Source organism: Sander lucioperca, chromosome 22, assembly GCF_008315115.2.
Source record: "Sander lucioperca isolate FBNREF2018 chromosome 22, SLUC_FBN_1.2, whole genome shotgun sequence".
Taxonomy (NCBI): domain Eukaryota; kingdom Metazoa; phylum Chordata; class Actinopteri; order Perciformes; family Percidae; genus Sander; species Sander lucioperca.
Genome location: NC_050194.1, coordinates 9523782 through 9542203, shown reverse-complemented (window position 1 = coordinate 9542203; position 18422 = coordinate 9523782). Strand labels below are relative to the sequence as shown.

Here is an 18422-nt window from a genome sequence, read left to right as displayed (position 1 = left end):
GCCCTGCGTAATGACTAAAAAGATTTGAACTGCCTTCTGAACCCTGAATAACCTTTAGTAAATGAGAGTTGTCTGATCTGCCACCTCTATGGTTGAAGTGTCCTTAACTTTAGCTGACTAAAAGCACAAACTAAGACCATTTCTACGCCCAGCTATCTACCATGACAGGGGCTGGATTAACCTGCTAGCTGCCCCGGGGCAAACAGCTGTGGGCCTTCACTGACCTCCTGTTCTTATCTCTCATGCATTGTGGATGTGATGTTTTACGGCCCTTATCCTTTCTTTTTATACTGTGCTTTTGTGGTAAATAATTCCCAAATAAATATCTTCATTATATTTTTGATAGAATATTACAATAGACCTGACTCCTGGCCAATCATTGTAGAGGGTATAGGCAGCCACTTCTTGTATAACATATTTCTTTATAGGATTGAGGTTCAAGAGGATAAATAAAATGATTATGGGTTGAATGACACCCAACTGCAACAGTGTTGGTTTCTTTAAATTCAAAATAGCATCACTGATTACTCATTAACTTACACTTATTTGTTTGACTATTTGTTACATTACTGAAAAGCTAGCAGATGCTGCACTTCCTTTAAAAATCAATCAATTCAACTCCGCTGTGATTAGCACGTTAGCATTAATACCCAATATCCTTGTCAGCCTTATGTGCAATAAATCAAAGAGTATATCCATCTCTAACAAGCTCAAATGTGTTATAGTATTGCTCTTCTAAGCTTGGCTGTTAAATGAGATGACAGCAACTAATAATGAGGAGAAATAATAGGGGAATCAGAGTGGACGAGCTGAAAAGGGATTTAATATAAGTGTATTTCATCACATTACTTGTTGAGGATGTTAGTGGAAGCACTATAATGTGCAATGTTAAATGGACAGTGTACAAAATATGTATCTTTTCTTTATATCTTTCCCCTTCTGCCTTCTTGTTAAAACCACAGCCTGCTTCCTGAAAAACAAGCTTTTCTCCGTTTCATCTCACCTCTTTGTCATCGTCTGTCTCTGGTGTCTGTCACTGGGTTCACAGAGACAGACACAGACGCATCTATTTGTTTGATCCATCTGCTTTAGTGTGTCCATTCATTTGTACAACAACAAGCGCGGCGGCAAATCCTTTATAAACGCACACAGGCATCGTGCGATTAAAAAATAGTTCAAAGGGTAAACAAATGCTGGGGCACTTGGATGTTTGTGTTCTTTCAGATGAATACCCGCACACACAGCTATGTAGAAACACACACACACACACACACACACACACACACACACACACTCATGTTCAGACTAGTGTAATAGAGAGGCAAAGTCCCTCCCCTTCCGGTGGACAACCATGGGACCTTATTTCGGGAGAAAAATATATTTAGTAGTGAATGAGGAGAGATACATATTTTTCTGATTGAATATTTGTTTGAATTTAGCCATGAATTACACATATGATGTTCATCAACTTAAAAGATAATTTTCGCGTGAAGTGAAGAACGTCAAAATACGTAATTAGAAAGATTACTCCCCCGAAGGTCCCATGGGCTAGGATGTGTGTTTCGTACCGGGATGTAACGTTACTCACACGAGCAATGGATCTTGCTCGTTCTTTCACTCCTCAACTGATAAAAACGCTGGATAACGCTGCTATGATAACGTTAGCTAAGCTAGCTAGCTAGTCAGCAAGCCGAGCAGCAAACAAGGTGACGTAAATTGACGGGATATGTAGTTCACTGAGCGGTTTTACAGGAAACTACTACTACTTACTAGCTACAACAAACATACAATAAACTGTGACTTTTTTCACTTGCAAAATGATCTGTTCAATTGACAATCATCACGTGTAATCCGTGGCTCAATTCTATGGAAGAGGATTAGGGCCACATGTGGAAAAAAGTTTTTGAATTCTGAGTTTAAAGTCAGAATTCTGAGGAGAAAAAAAGTCAGATTTATCAAAAAAAAAAATTTCACATGTCGCCCTAATCCCCTTCCGTACAATTCAAATGGGATCAAAGAAGTGATTTGTCTCTCCGCATTCATTGCCATACACAGCCTATTTATATTATAGGTCCCATTGGGGGACACCGGATCGCCTCTCCATACCACAAATGCACAGATGTGTACCCCAAAGTCACAGAACTTGCCACTTACACATCCAGGTCACACACATAAACCCACAACGTGTCCTCTACTCCCACAGGCGTTACCATGTATGCACACAGACTGTATGCACAAAGTCCTGCACAGACTCACACTTACATACACAGCTTTATAATAGATGCGATTGATAAGCCAGAACAAGAAGTACAGTTTTTATGAGGTGAGACTTGGACTGCAGACATCTGGCCTTGAGGTTCAGATCATTATTTCCCCCCACTGTTTCTGCTCTGCTATTGTTCCAGCTTGTATATTAGACATTCCTCAGACATCATGCAAGGTTACTGCAAGAGAATGAGACCATAAAAGCCTTTCTCACACGTAGAAACGCACATTGGAACACACAAAAGCTGGTAGAAAAAATACACCCAGAACCACACACACATGCTAGTTAAGGCTCACAACCATTAGCTTATCAAGCAGGAGAAATTTCTTAATTGATAAATGGCCACTGAGGTGTGCGTACTACCTCCTAGAGGGAGATGAATGTGTCTTCGGTGCGAGTGTGTAAGTGAGAAAGACGCTCTTGCTTTCTAATTGTTTCTTTCGATGGCTGTGTCCTGGGTAATGAGGCTGCAGCAGCATTAGGTGGAAAAGTGTGTTAGATGAGGAATAGCGCTAATGTAATGTCACCTAATCAGATGTGATCTAATCCAAACGGGATGCTGCGCTCTGCTCTGCCCCAGACTGTTAATGATGCAGCACCATGTCTGGTGTGTGTGTGTGTGTGTGTGTGTGTGTGTGTGTGTGTGTGTGTGTGTGTGTGTGTGTGTGTGTGGTTTTGCATGCTAGTTTAATCAAGTGGTTTGCTTAGGCATGCTACAGAAGAGTACATTAAATGGCATGAAATGGAGACTAGTACACTCACCCTTATATGTGACTGGTTGTAATTCAATAATAGTGATGATTTGTCTCAGGTGAATAAATGATCAAAAAGGCTGCATCCACTCCGTAACATATTTCATAGACGAACTACACAGGGATAATAACAATAAGGACTTGACTGTGGTTTTTGGATCTTCCCGAAGCATTTGACATGGTTGACCATATACTGCTACAAAGCTTGCAGAGGCTAGGTGTTTAAGAAACTTTTGCTCAAGGTTAAGAAAACTTGTACACTTGTAAACCTGTAGAAACAAAGCATATAATGTTCTATAGATTTGATAGATATTTACTTTGGAGAAAGCCACTTCTACACAATTCCTGGGAGCAAGAGATGAATTGAACTGGATACCATGTATTGATATGTTTTATCTATCAAGATCTAGATTTTCTGAGGACAAAAGATATATATATATATATATATATATATATATATATATATATATATATATATATATATATATATAATAATCCTATGATATACCCTATAACTTACTTTCATATAGAACTGCCAGTGTCAGTTACAAAATAGTTTTAGCTTGTCCACACAGATTTTCTTTTTTTAAGTTCTGCCATTTTCAACATCTTCCAAATCAATTGTAGGTTGTTCAGTCTATACATTGTTATTGTAAACACACTCTTCTCTGTTTTAAATGACTATTTTAGAATATTAACCACCTTACAAAAAGCTAAAACCAGAACTTGATGAGACAACACAAGGGAAAAAATGGTGGATTCTGAGCAAGGGCAAGAGAGAACTTGCTTAATACAGGCCACATGTTATTTGACATCTCACTGAACCAGGAAATAAATGAATCCATAATTTGATCACTCCATTGATTCTCTCTTTTTGATTTCATGGCCTAAAGGGCTAGAAAAGCCTTCCCTCCATAAACTAGGATTAGGAGTTGTTGTTTTGCCGTCAACATTTCACCATTGTACAAATTAGAAAAACACTTTTCTTAGCCCTGTCTTGGAGGGAGGCCAATGCCTTCAGATGCCAACTCTGCATTCCTCCGGCAGGGCAGGATAAAAGCTGAATAAATGTTGTCTCTGGTCGGAGCAAGAAGCACAACCAAAGGGTCTTTCCACTGTCTTGCTGGGTTTGGCAAGGGCAAAAGCTAATGAGAATGCATCAAGAGGCCTTGAAACACACTGACTACTGTACGTTCCATAACCTTTGGAAATAAAACAAGCCACAACCTTAAATAATGTTAATGTTAGTCCTTACAATAACTGAACCTAATCCTACCTCACACATTTAAATATCAGGCTGCTTTCAATTTGAAGGGGGCCAAAATTCAGGAATAAGAACAGACATTCCCATTCGTAGCAACATATAATCAAACCATAATGACCTCAAGCGCTGTAACGTGAACACTAAGTGCCATAGAACAATAAAGTCTGAGCGGCAGTTGCTGGTTGCATTTAGCCGCTACAGAGCTCCGGGACGCCGGCTACCAGTGGCAGTTGTTTAGCCGCCAATAGGTGACTGTGAGCCGGGTACAGGCACCGCCAGACGACGGTCCTTTCAGGGGCCATGGGAGTGGAGTTTAGCCAGATAAAGTGAGCGTCATGCCGCGATGACAGTTAAGTTCAGGCACCAAAATGACATGTTAAGTTTAGGAAAAGGATTGTGGTTAAAACACTCCTGAGGGTTAGGGTTAGAGTGAAAGTATTTTGTTTTCGCCGCAAAGTAAACTCTGCTCTCCGGCTTGAAAGCACTGTGTTTTATGTTGACACCAAGTTGTGCTATTTCATTTTGAAATTATTTTCCATTGGATATAAAAGTTCATAAGTAATTGTTTTGGCATGGCTGGCCGAGTGTGGCGCTATATCCATGGTATTGAAAGGGGGATTTAATTCTTGAATGTTTTGTTTTGTTGTGCATGATCAAAAAACATCCCCCGCTCTGCTTTTTTCACAAATCCCACCCTGGACGTATCTGTTATAGAATTGTACACACCATCCAGGTCCCTGTGCCTGACAGGTTTTCAAGATTGAAGTAACCCACGTAAAGCTCCTGTTGCACCCTAGCTTTTTGGGTTACCTTCACAAAAGTGGGGTTAGGGTCTTTCAATCCAATACTTTGGTTTATGAATTACATTCTCATCAACCTCAGCTGTACTTTGTCCAGCCATCCATCCATCTTCATCCGCTTATCCGGGGTTTATGGGCGCTTATCCACCAAACTTCCCTTTCCCGAGCCACATTAACCAGCTCCGACTGGGAGATCCCGAGGCGTTCCCAGGCAAGGTTGGAGATATAATCCCTCCACCTAGTCCTGGGTCTTCCCCGAGGCCTCCTCCCAGCTGGACGTGCCTGGAACACCTCCCTAGGGAGGCGCCCAGGGCGCATCCTTACCAGATGCCCGAACCACCTCAACTGACTCCTTTCCACACAAAGGAGCAGCGGCTCTACTCCGAGCTCCTCAGGGATGACTGAGCTGCTCACCCTATCTCTAAGGGAGACGCCAGCCACCCTCCTGAGGAAACCCATTTCGGCCGCTTGTACCCTGGATCTCGTTCTTTCGGTCATGACCCAGCCTTCATGACCATAGGTGAGGGTAGGAACGAAAACTGACCGGTCAGAGAGCTTTGCCTTCTGGCTCAGCTCTCTTTTCTTCACAACGGTGCGATAAATAGAATGTAATACCGACCCCCCCCGCTGCGCCGATTCTCCGACCAATCTCCCGCTCCATTGTCCCCTCACTCGCAAACAAGACCCCAAGGTATTTGATCTCCTTCACTTGGGGTAAGGACTCATTCCCTACCTGGAGTAGGCACTCCATCGATTTCCTGCTGAGAACCATGGCCTCAGATTTAGAGGTGCTGATCCTCATTCCAGCCGCTTCACACTCGGCTGCGAACCGATCCAGTGAGCGCTGAAGGTCACAGGCCGATGATGCCATCAGGACCACATCATCTGCAAAGAGCAGCGATGAGATCCCCAGCCCACCGAACTGCAACCCCTCCCCACCCCGACTATGCCTCAATATCCTGTCCATAAATATTACAAACAGAATTGGTGACAAAGCGCAGCCCTGGCTGTACTTTGTGTTTTATGTAAAAGTACATTTGTGTTTATAAGCGAATGTTAGCACACTAGTTTTAAGGTCGGGCATGCTTAGCTAATTGCATTACTGCAAGGAAACAGAACAAAAAAATAGTCCATGGTTCTGTTCTTGTTGGGAGTAATAAAGCAAGTCAAGGCGATTGAGTTTCACAAAGTAAAGCTGCATGCTATTTCTTTTCAAATAGTTTTATTTTTTCTTCAAATGGCGTCAGTGTTTCTCGAACAGTGTGTTTTAGCTGCAAGTATTTGCACTTTGGATGTGTGTAACTCGACCCTTAACATCAATCTTAAGCTCTTGACCCTAAAACTTGCCCTTTTCAAAGTGAACTTTCCCTTCCTATCCTCATAAAGCGAAATAAGTATTGAATACACGCGTACTGTACAAACACCAACATGTATCACTGTTGAGCAGCAACTTTCTTTTTTTCGGGGAATAGCTTTTAAGGTTAATCAAGTCAAAACGTCGCCTGTGGGAAATGTAGACCAAGTGACCCAAAAGTGACTGCAGATCACTTTATTCTGTAACAGCTACATGTTGAATCAATATTCATGTCAGTGCTAAAAGGCTTCCACTATAACAGCAACAACAATTTCCAAAACAGGAACCATGCATTTTGCCATATCTCCCTTGACACCCCTGTCTTTTCTATGCCTCTTAACTTCTCCTCAAGCTATTTTGGCATCACCGGCGTTCATGGAGAGTGGAAAGACTGACAGGAGAGCTTCAGAAAAAGGATGTGGGGAAGACAGGGACGGGTGGCCATACAGACGGGGAAGTTTCTTATGTAAAGTGAGAGAGAGGTTGACCTTCCCAAGTAAATAGATAGACTTTGGGCTATGTCACATAGTTGGCAGACACACAACTATTCCATCAGCTCCACCATAAATGGTAACGCTCTTAAACTGCACAGAGATAAAGCAGACACCCTCTCCTTACTCGTCCAACCTGTCTGCCTCATCTCTTCCACACATCACCCTCTCTATCCTTTTCCCTCCAAGTCCTTACACTCTGTGGTCTCTATCCAACACTTTATTTAATCACCTTGTTATCCTTCCATCTCTGTGTCGCGCACACATTTACATTCGCTGCACTTGCCTCTTCTGCTGCCCTCGAAGCGAGAGCATGCCTGTGCCATTTCCCAAGCAGCAGAGTTTGTGTGTACGTATTTGTGTGTGTTTAAGAGATAGGAAGCAGACAGGGGGGCTCTGTTATGTGTCATAGACAGTGAGGGTTCAGGCCCTGTAGCTCCATACACACTGATGGGTTGCAGGGTAACAACATGTCTGTGTTTTGAAGGACATGCGTGTGGATGCAGAGTGTCTGTTATGGCCCGTCTACTCAATAGGCCGGTTTATATCTCAGGAGTCAGGTCACAGCAGTGCACACATGTCTGTGAGAGTGAGTGTGTGTGTGTGTTACAGAGTCTCATCCAGTGTGCCAGGCCCAGAGTTAGGAGTCTTGAGCGAAAGAGTCCATATTTAATACTCTGAGAGGATCTCAATGAGTCACGGATAAGTATCAACGCTGCTCTTTGATCCCAATAATAAGCAGATATTCTGTATGATGATACATGACAAATAAATAATGATAATAATGATAAAACCTTAAAGGGGAACACCAGCTAAGTTAAGAATTCCAATATGTTATTTCTCTGGCCTAGGAAAGTTAGCTACTCTCTCTCAAAGCCAGAAACCAGAGAAGTAAGTCTAAAGTCTGAGGCTGCTCCATAGACAATGAATAGGAGATTGAATTGATTTTGTGGACCCACAGAATGTTTCTTTTCTTTCTTATACCTAAATGAGATTTATTCCATTCTAGCATTCTCAGTTCTGAAACAAAAAATGTACCCATATATTCAGAACATTCCCTCAGTGTGCTCTCAGTTTCATCTATAACATATTTCCCAATACATTGTCTATGGAGCAATTCAACACATTGTACTTGATGACATCACAAATTTAGATTTCAGCACTCTAGTTTTTGAATTTGGTAGAGAGTTGTTCATCTTTACAAATATTTTTTTACCGTCTTAGACTATAGGAATAACATTTACCCCTAACCCTAACCTTCTAAGGTTTACCTTAAAGGATTACTACCGTTTTTTTCAACCTGGACCCTATTTTCCTATGTTTTTATGTCTAAGGGACTGATATGAACAACAATCTTTGACATTTATCCAGTATTAAGCAAGATCGCTGCAGTCGGCAGCAGCGAAACAAGCTACAATGTGAGTTAATATGGCAATTGTCCAGCTTGTATTTACGTTCACAAAAGTGCTCGTTTTGCCACTGACAGTCTCCGGTTAATATTCTGAGTATCTGACATTATGGAGAGGATTCCTTCAGAGATACACCTATAAAACCTCTTTGAGACCTTTCTGTTTAACCAGAAACAGCTCTGAAGTCGCTTGCGCTAAACCCACCAGACTCCTTTTAATCACTAAACTATGTGTTTATTTCAACCAAAACTAGAGTTGTGATGGTTGGAAAAGTGGAAAGACGACCCAAAACGGCTTTTCATAGTTTTATTTTGTTTATGTCGACATTGATCAAATCCTTTCCATAATGTTGTCAGACACTTAGAATATTAATCTGAGCCTGTCAGTGGCAAAACGAGCACTTTTGTGAAGGTAAATACAAGCTGGACAATTACCCTACTAACTTACATTGTAGCTTGTTTCGCCGCTGCCAACTGTAGCGATCTCGCTTAATACTGGACCAATGTCAAAGATTGTTGTTCCCACCAGTCACTTAGACACAAAAACATAGGAAAATAGGGTCCAGGTTGAAAAAAACGGTAGATACCCTTTAACTAAATTGGCACTTGATGATGTAATACACATTTCTGCCAATGGTTTCTTGTAGCACACATTCAACATCTTCATGTGGTCTCACGGATTAATACACAAAGCATTATAGTGAGAAATACTGAAACACCTAAACATATTGTGTGGGTAGCTCCTAGTTAACTTAACAACTCAACTAAACGTAAAGAGCATAGCATTAGAATTCATTTGGGTTCATGTTTCTGTCCACCCGGTGTAAGTGTAAGTCCAACATTCACTCTCTTTAGCTACTAAATGCTCTGAAATGTAAATAGTCTAAAATGAACCAGGATGATTTTTGCCAAAAATCAACTGCAGTTGAGATTACTGTTTTATGGAAACCATAAACATATTCAAGCACGCACAGCTGCAGAAACTCTTCCTTCGTGACAAATTGACAACTCTTCTGTCAGATACACCCATCCATATTCAGCACAATTCATGATTAATAAGCACATCATGTGTAATTATTGCCAGCAGTGACATTGATTAAGCTTTTAAATATCGCTTGAAGTTTGACTCACTTTGTGTGTGTGTTAGTGTACGTTCCCCATCTTTTTCTCGCCATCAATTACTCATCGGGGTGGATGTTTAATCTTGTCAAATTCTCAAGACACAGTCAGAACTCCACAACCTTATTTGCAGCTGAATGATACATAATACCAGATCCATTGTGTGTGTGTGTGAGTGTGTGTGTGTGTGTGTGTGTGTGTGTGTGCATGCTATTCAACAGAGCTGAAACACAATTGCTTAAAGGGTAAATATCATTTTTTTCAACCTATTTTACTTTGTTTTTGTATCTAAGTGACTGATGGTAACAACAATCTTTTGCAAGATCGTTGCAGTCGACAGCGGTGAAACACGTAGAATATTAATCTGAGCCTGTCAGTGGCAAAACGAGCACTTTGTGAAGGTAAATAGATGCTGGACAATTGCCCTATTAACTCACATTGTAGCTTGTATTCAATTCATGTTTAGATATCTAAAGGTGAGGACAATGAACAGGCAGCTGATGTTGCCATATTGGTGCTACAGCAGCTGCTGGCATGGATACAGGGACCGGTTGCAATTGTGCAAACTATACAGTCAATACAGTCTTTTTATTTTATTATCCTGTTTATGATGTATGTGTATGTTGTGTGTGATGCCTGTAAGCTACTGGGACCTTAAATAATTTCCCCTTGGGGATCAATAAATATATCTATCAATGTAAAAATTATATATGAAATAAAACTCTGCTGTATATATATATATATATATATATAGATATATGTCTTATGTTCTTCTTCAAACAGAAACAAAGATGTGCTGAGCTTCGCAGGTGTGAGGCTTGTTTGCAAAACTGGAAACGTGCAGGATTCTGGATGAATATATATATGTCTTGAATACTTCACACACTGCACAATGTTTGGTACATCATCTAATGTTGAATCTCAGCAGATTCCCTGTGGCGTTTCAGTATCAATAAATTTAGGTGTAGAACAGAGACAGTTGAAATCAATGATTTCTACTTGATTCGTGCAGCAAAGAAGAAACTTAAAAGGGGTTTAGAAAGGATTAAGCCTCCTGAATTGCCGGAAGGCTTTCACTGTTGAGAAAGCAGCTGGAGGAAATGCTGTATTAGCTACTAAGATACGTGTCCACAGGGCCGTTTTTGGAAGGGAGGGATCGCCCTGCTTCCCAAGATTCAAGATTGGACGCTTCTGGGCTTGCCACTAGCAGTTTCAGCAATTTCTCTTCAATGACCACTGAGAAACAAAGAAAGCAGGCTACACCCATCGAAAACCGTGATGGCTGCACCTGATTGGACGAACGCTTTTACTCGTAGGCTTTCTGCTCAGGATGCCCAGGGATGTCAAAACGGACCAAAAATGGTGGTTCCTTTGGAAACTTTCGCTTATTTTACAAAAATAGTTCAAATGTGTTTCTGAAAACATTTTAGACCAGAAATAAGCTATGCAGATACTGAATCTGTCCTCTAATTTTAGATAGACAACGGTCAGTTTGAAATATTTCTGGGAGTTTCGAGAGGAGCTGGACGCCCTTGATTTGCATTAAAAAGCCTGGACCTCAACTTTATGCAAATCAGGAGTGGGCAACTCGATGCCCCGTCTCTCGAAAGTCGCCTCAAAACTACCAAAATGCATTGCCTGGCTACTTACATAGACATGAATGGGAAGCGTGGAAATTATGCTGCCGGTGGACACGTACCATGTTGATGGCAAACTTGCTGCATATGTTCATTACATAAATGGTACACTCTACTATTACAAGTCATAAATATCTCTTCCATCCTTCCCGTATGGCGGCATTAATGCACTTTGGGCAGATCGCATTCAACATGTGATCAAGGTTATCCATTCTTTGCTTTGTAAACACGGTTTGAACTGTGCCCCAATAAAAAAAAAAGCTATAGGCTAAAACATGAAATAATGTTGCCTAATACTGAGTTTATCACCCGGGTGCAGATGAAAGAGGATTTTAAACGTGTAGCTCTGAACACAGTAGGTAAGTCTCAATCTAATTCCTGAGGTGGCAGTTGCACGGTGTAAACACACTGCGAAACTCCAGCAGAAAACGTGGCTGGAGGATGTATGGAAATTAAAACCTAGCCTCTTCTCCATGTGGACAGTTACAGAGCCAAACAGAGACTTAGTGATCCTTGTGTCTATTGGATGTCAATGGGTTTGCAATCAATGAAGCGTCTCATTAAAGTTTTCAGCAGTCTGTCTGGAGACTAGGTGGATCCATGTTACCCAAACTAGGAAAGAGCACTTCACAGTAAGAGAGGAGAAAAGACTTAAGAGGAGTGAGACAAGAAGGGGAGGACAGAGGGTATATGACAAAAGAGACAAAAGTGAAAAGAGAATGAGGAAAACAAAATGGAGGAGAAAGAGTAGTGGAAGAAAAGGGAAAAGAAACTTCTTGAGAGACCTTGGGCTTGGGCAGCAAACTTACTCAAAACTGTCTACTGGTTTCAGGCCCCAGAACCAGATTGGTGTGTTGGTGTTGGTGTTGGTGTGAGGCTAAATTCTGAACGTCAGTATCTTTCTCTGCACAGCACGACTTCTTCTCTCTCTGCCACAGTTCACCTCCAGCCCAGTAATAAGTTCTACACTCAAGATTTGGACATAATTTGGAAAAACATTCCATTTGGCCGACTTTTGATTGTTAAGCCTTGTTTGTAACCATCACATTTTTCCAGCCGCTGAATTATATTGTGTTATTATGTGTCGTGATTTCCCTGGCAGACAACTCACGTAATGGAGTTGTAACACAGACTAGCTACAGCTAGAACATCTGCGTGTAAACGATGGAGATACTAAGAGCTAATGTTGGTTTCATTGACATTGTTCATACTGCTTGGAGAAATATATTAAAAACACAAACCTCCATTGCTTCTCTCCTACGCTGTAAACATTGCCTTACACTATTAATCTCGTACAATATACAGAATAACGATAGCACTGATACTTTACTAACATTAGCTTGCATATGTTTGGGAACCTGATAGCTGATGTTAGCAATGAAATAGTACCGAAATAACGTAAAACTATCATTACACTGGAAGGAACACTCACGGACAAAGTCGTACTTCTTGGAATAATACAGCCACCGTAGGAGTTAAAATGTGCTCGGAATGGGAGGGCTAGAAAGTAATATTCAGTTGGTTGCCATATACAATTTCACCGCTAGATGGGAGAAATTCTTACACAATGTAGCTTTAACTATTTCCGTTTTACAACTACATGTTTAAAACATTTAGTCACGGGTTACCCTCATGTGTATAAAATGGACAGCGTGCGGCTGTATCACGGCGTTAAATCGAATGCTTATATATGTCGTTTTAGGAGTCATTGGCAATCAACCTATTCTGTTATTGAGGTATGAGGGCGTGTTGGAACTGAAATATCTGAGAATCCATGGGAAAAAGCTCTGAGCAGGGTGAATGGTACCTCTTTCTGTGTACGTTTTAATCCGTTTCAATTTAAAGACCTCCAACGTACTTACTACAGTAAAAACAAATTAGCTCAAATATACCCAAACACAGATGAAACACGATTGCTTGGAAATAGCCAAAGCAGACTTTGTGCCACATGTTTTGGTCATGTTCAAGAGTGGAGGAATCTTGGATATCAATATTTAATATCTTGAATGAAGCTTTTGACATAGATATCTAACCCAGCCCAGCGATGGCAATATTTGGGTTTCAAGAAGATGGTATTAAGATGACTAGCAGCATGGAAATTGCTTTTGCATTCGCAAGTCAGAAGGATCAACAAGAAATCCTACAAAGTATGGGATGCTCTACCTATTTATTTTGAGCGAATCACAGTCCTCCCCTCTCATTAGGATATAACATGCACTTTTTCACCACTTTTATACATCCATTGTCATTCGCTTGAGACTGATGCTTCAGACAGCTTTATGATCTGTTTTCTATTAAGGCTGGAAACCATTTTAATATTATATCATTTATTATTGAAGTTTATTTATTTATTTAAGCTATCTTTTTATTTGAACTTTCTTATTTTATATATGTCTATATATAAATATTGGGATGGTGATGCTGCTTTAACCCATTCATGTTCGTATTGTACATCTGTTGTGTAATAAAGATACTTATTAAAAAGAAAAAGGGAAAGGAGACAACATAGGAAGAAACAAGGGGGAAAAAAAGAACAGAATCACAATAAAAAAGAATGAAGGAGAAAAAGGGAGGAGCGAAGACAAACAGAGAAGGAGAAGAATCAGGGAAAGTAAGGATTGAAGAAAGTGTGTGTGTGTGTGTGTGTGTGTGTGTGTGTGTGTGTGTGTGTGTGTGTGTGTGTGTGTGTGTGTGTGCCGAGGGTGGCATCTGGACATCTTTATAGGCACTGGGTCAGAGACCGAAAGTAACCCCAAAAAACCTGGCCAGGCTTCAAGCTCCTTCCACACACACACACACACACACACACACACACACACACACAGACACACACAGACACACACAGACACACACACACACACACACACACACACACACACACACACACACACAGACACACACACACGCAAATTCACAAACAAACACAATACTTGTGTCACCTACTTTACTTCAACTTTATACAAAATCACACAATACACTACACAATAGCCTCAAACACGCTTGAAACACATCTTGAACCTGAAACCCTCACTTGACAAAGTGTTTTATATAAATTGTCATCTCATCAGAAAAGAATCTGCAATTTAGAAACGTGAATTCTTGATACAGTATCTGCACTGATTAAATACATTTAAGAGGGAAAATCTCCACTTACAGGACATAACTGGAAGGGTGATATCAGTAGCAAGAAGGCTCAACACAAACTCATCCACTACTTCTACCACAGAAACCTCCTCGCCAAGACATTATGTTTATGTTTTTACTACACCGTTTTCCAAATTACGTTGTGGTGACAAAGAAATGGAGGGTTGTCGCGAGGTTAAGTTACCTCTCTTTCTGAAATGGGCTGGGGTTACCCCTCTCTCAGGTTTGATTAACCTCCCTTTCTGAAACAGAAAACAGAGTTTCCCTCATCTCGGGGTTAACAAACTCAGAGTTTTCACCAAACCTGCTTTCTGAAACAGACCACAGGTGTACATAGGGTCAAAGTGAAAGAAACCCAGGAGTAAAAAAACTGCAGATTGAGATCTTATGTGAGATGTTGCGGGGCCTTCCTCACCCATTAAATCACCTCTCTCTCTCTCTCTCTCTCACTTCCGTTTTCTCTCTCACATGGCTGTAATTACGCTTGTGTAAACAACCGAGGCCAGAAAGAGACATCAGGAATTCCAGTTGGGCCTGTGGGAGCTGTGTAGCTTACACAATCGCACAGAATGACACACGCGTACACAGAGGATCTATTAGTAAAACCAATACCTTCCTACAGTCTTTCATTAAGGTCTCATCGCCGCTACACACAACCGTACCTCGAAGGAGCACCATCAAACAGCTGCATAGAGACAGACCGTGACGCGTCATACACTCAAAACAACTATCTGCTCTCCATTGACTCCATTGAGGTGTCTCCTCGTCAGTTTTGTCAGAAAAATGCCTTAAAGCTGCTGTGTGGTGACATTCACTACCAACAGGGTAAATAACCCATGGCATAAGTTTTTATAAGCTGCTGACCTGAAAAACAGCTTTTATGAAGACAAAAGTGGATACAGACGTGAGGAATCGGCAGGGAGAATGAGAAGACTATGGGATCCTGACACTGAGCTAATGTTCAGCATTTTGTTACCAAGTCAAATATCCAAATGTCAGTTTTAGGCTAACTTTATGTCAGTCTAACACACGCAACGTCGGACATAACGTTAGGTTAGCGTCAGGATCCCACTGTCTCACCATTCTCTGCTGATACCTTACGTCTGCATTCACTGTTGTTTTTATTAAAGCTTTTTTTCGGGTCAGCAGCTTATAAAAACTTATGTTATGGGTTCTTTGCATTGTTGGCAGTGCATCCCACAAAAACAGCAGCTTTGTGAATGTTTCTGTTGTTTGCTAGCAGTCGGAAATGAGGAGGAAGAACCTTCACGCAATACAAGTCTATGGAGCTGGGAGAGTTTGTTTCCCCTCTGGTGGGGGCGGGACTTAAATGTGCTCTGTCTCTATTTAAACACTCACATACATTCTTAATGAGACACACAGAAAACACACTAACCTGCTCATGATACTCTATCCCCATGCTCAGAGTGTTGATCAGAATGGCGATCATAATCCCTTGTCCAAAGTACTTGCTGTCCACGATCTTCCTGAACGTGTCGCACACCAGCCTCCAGAAGCGGACCACCTTCGCAAACGTATTGCCCAGCCCTCGCTGCCTCTTTTTGGGCTGCCGGCTGTCTCTCCTGTCCCTGTGGCGGAGGTCCTGGGTGAACTCGTACGCGCCCTCACTGTCGGAGTCACCGGGGGTCTCGTTGCCCTCGGCTTCGTTGGCCAGGGCCTTGGCGCAGTAGGGGCAACTCTCGGGGTCCAGGGTCAACGCGGCTGTGTCCATGGCACTGCTGGTGGTGCTGAGGTCACGAGCCGACAGCTGGCAGGAGAGCTGGGCTGCAGACCGAGTGAGAAAGGTCAGACGGAGAAACTGAGACAAGGAGAAGGCAACTGCGGTAAAATCAGCATGATTGTGATGAATTACATAAATGACATGGTTTAGACAAATTGTCAAATCCAATGAAAGAGATCTGTTTTCAGGGTTCATACGCATTTTAACCAATACTTTTCCATGACTTTTTGGCAAATTTCTATGACTATGTATTCCTGAAAATGTCAGTCGACATTATACAATAAGAATAAAAATCTGTGTTAAAGTTTACCCTCAGAGTTTTAACAATAAAATGAATGACAATGTATGTGGTTCATAGTGGGAGTCGTAATATCGCACCCCGAATAGAACGGTGAGGTTAGGACGACGTGAAATACATTTATTAATCACATATTATTATGCCGTGTTAAAAAAAATTCCATGACTTTTCCAAAACTTTCTGGGTCTTTTTATGTTTCCAAAACCTTTCCAAGGCTGGAATTTACAACTTTTCCAGTTTTTTTCAAAACGTATGAACCCTGTGTTTTAAACAACTACATTTTTGGACAGTCGGGTGTGTGTCACAGGGAGTGTGTTTTGGTGGTGATGGGCAGTTCGTGCTATGAGTAATGCCTCGTCTCGACAGGCTGTGCTGCGGCCTGTCTGGCTGGCTGCCAGCATTTCCACCGTCTGTACAACCTGAATAGACCTGCTCTGACTTTTGCTGAGCCCGCTGCCTTCTAGAACTTGGCCGGGGCTAGACGGAGCTGGCTGCGAGCTTAGACATGAGGGATTAACATTTATTGACTGTAATTAGCGCTCACTTGTGTCTCTCACGGAAAAAAACACCCACAACTCTGGACAGCATTTTGGTTTGAGGCTTAATCACGACAAATCAATACCGTACTCCACCAAATGGATGATTGCAGAAAAAGGAACACTTCCAGTGGCGTGTCACTTGATTTCCTTCGACACTGATATAGAAATTAAGCACCGATTCTGACTGAATGACATACTCTTGTTATTTTCAAACCACATTTCGCCTCCCAGTTTTTCTCTTAATGGGAACACTCCGCGGAGCAAACTATCCACCCTAGCACAAAAGGAATGCAGCTAATGGAGAAAATCAAACACTTTCCAAGTTTTGGATTGCATTTACGATCATGATTTTCAATGCAATGTGTCTGTGACCACATCCCTGTGAGTTTGTTGTGATTTGTCTACCTGTGGGAGTGTGTGTGTCCACCAGGCTTGACGGCCGTCTCTCCAGGGGCACGGGCGGGATGTTCAGGTTGAAGCCGATGTTAGTCAGGGTGCTGGCAGCAACACTCCCTCGTCTGGACTCTGCCAGGACTCGCGCCTGCAGAGTGGGGTAGTTCTTAGGCCCTGGAGCCGCAAAAGGTACAGAGTTCCTCTTCATGGCCCTGGACGTGGGAGCCGGGACATGGGAGAAAGGGTCCGCGGTCGGCCCCGGGTTTGTGGGCGAGGGGGTACAGTGAAGAGTTTCTGTGTGGAATTCACCGCAAACTGAAGAGAAATCGGCAGCTCCCCCAGCAGGATTGGACAACGTTGCCAGGTTTGTATCAGAGGTGGCTGCTGGCACTGAAAGTGGCGGGGCCAAAGCAAGATGCCCGGCACCGGTGGTTGCTACAAGGGCCCCTCTGTTAATGTTATGAGCACCAACCTCCACATCCCTACCCTCCAGACACCTGATGCCCCCTCCTCCCCTCAAGCTGCCATTACCCAGGTGGTAGTGGTGGTGGTGGTGGTGGTGGTGTGCCATGTGATGAACCGACACAGATCCCTGCCTGGAGGGCTTCCTCCTCCTTCTCTGGCTGCGCTGGGGCTCCGTTGCAGGGGGCGAGGCAGCGATATTAAGCCCGGCGCGGCGAGCCAGGAACCTGCAGATATGGGCCACTTGTCTGGCCCCCTTGCGGACGATGTGAACCAGGTACTTGAGCAGCTCGTCGTAGCAGGAGCCCGGCTCGGAGAGGGAGGCCAGGGTGCTAGCGTTGGACATGAAGCGCACCCGTTGCTCCTTCATCAGCTGACTCTCCCTCTGCTTGGTCTCGGAGAACTGAGTGGCGATGACCACCAGGCACAGGTTGATCATGAAGAATGAGCCAATCTAAGGACAAGGAGGGGTAGAGGACATTATTGTTATTATTCACACACTCGCAACGGATGCTCGCACAAGCGTCCCCGCTGACCCACTCTGTCAATTATCAGCAGGCGCGTACGCACACAGCACCGGAGGCGCCGGGAAGTGGCACTTACGATGATGAGTAGGATGAAGTAGATGAAGTTGTAGAAGGAGTGAGCATCCATCACAAAGTACATGATGTCCACCCAGCCCTCCAGAGTGATCACCTAAAGAAGAACACACACACAGGAGAGGATAAGAGAGAGACAAAGAAAAGAAACTTTA

The 18422-nt window shown here is 42.5% G+C and overlaps 1 protein-coding gene across 12 annotated transcripts in view; it reads right to left on the bottom strand.

Moving 5' to 3' along the window:
- cacna1g (calcium channel, voltage-dependent, T type, alpha 1G subunit) overlaps positions 1-18422 on the bottom strand; it is a 231939-nt gene that overhangs the window by 134362 nt on the left and 79155 nt on the right. For 11 of the 12 annotated variants that reach the window (XM_031312182.2, XM_031312188.2, XM_031312189.2 and 8 more), the window contains exons 6-8: positions 18272-18364; positions 17219-18122; positions 15632-16020 (exon numbers count right to left, since the gene is read on the bottom strand). In XM_031312182.2, the coding sequence (XP_031168042.1) occupies positions 15632-16020; positions 17219-18122; positions 18272-18364 (1386 nt within the window). The remainder of the gene's footprint in view (positions 1-15631; positions 16021-17218; positions 18123-18271; positions 18365-18422) is intronic. The other variant, XM_035997256.1, reaches the window with a different exon arrangement.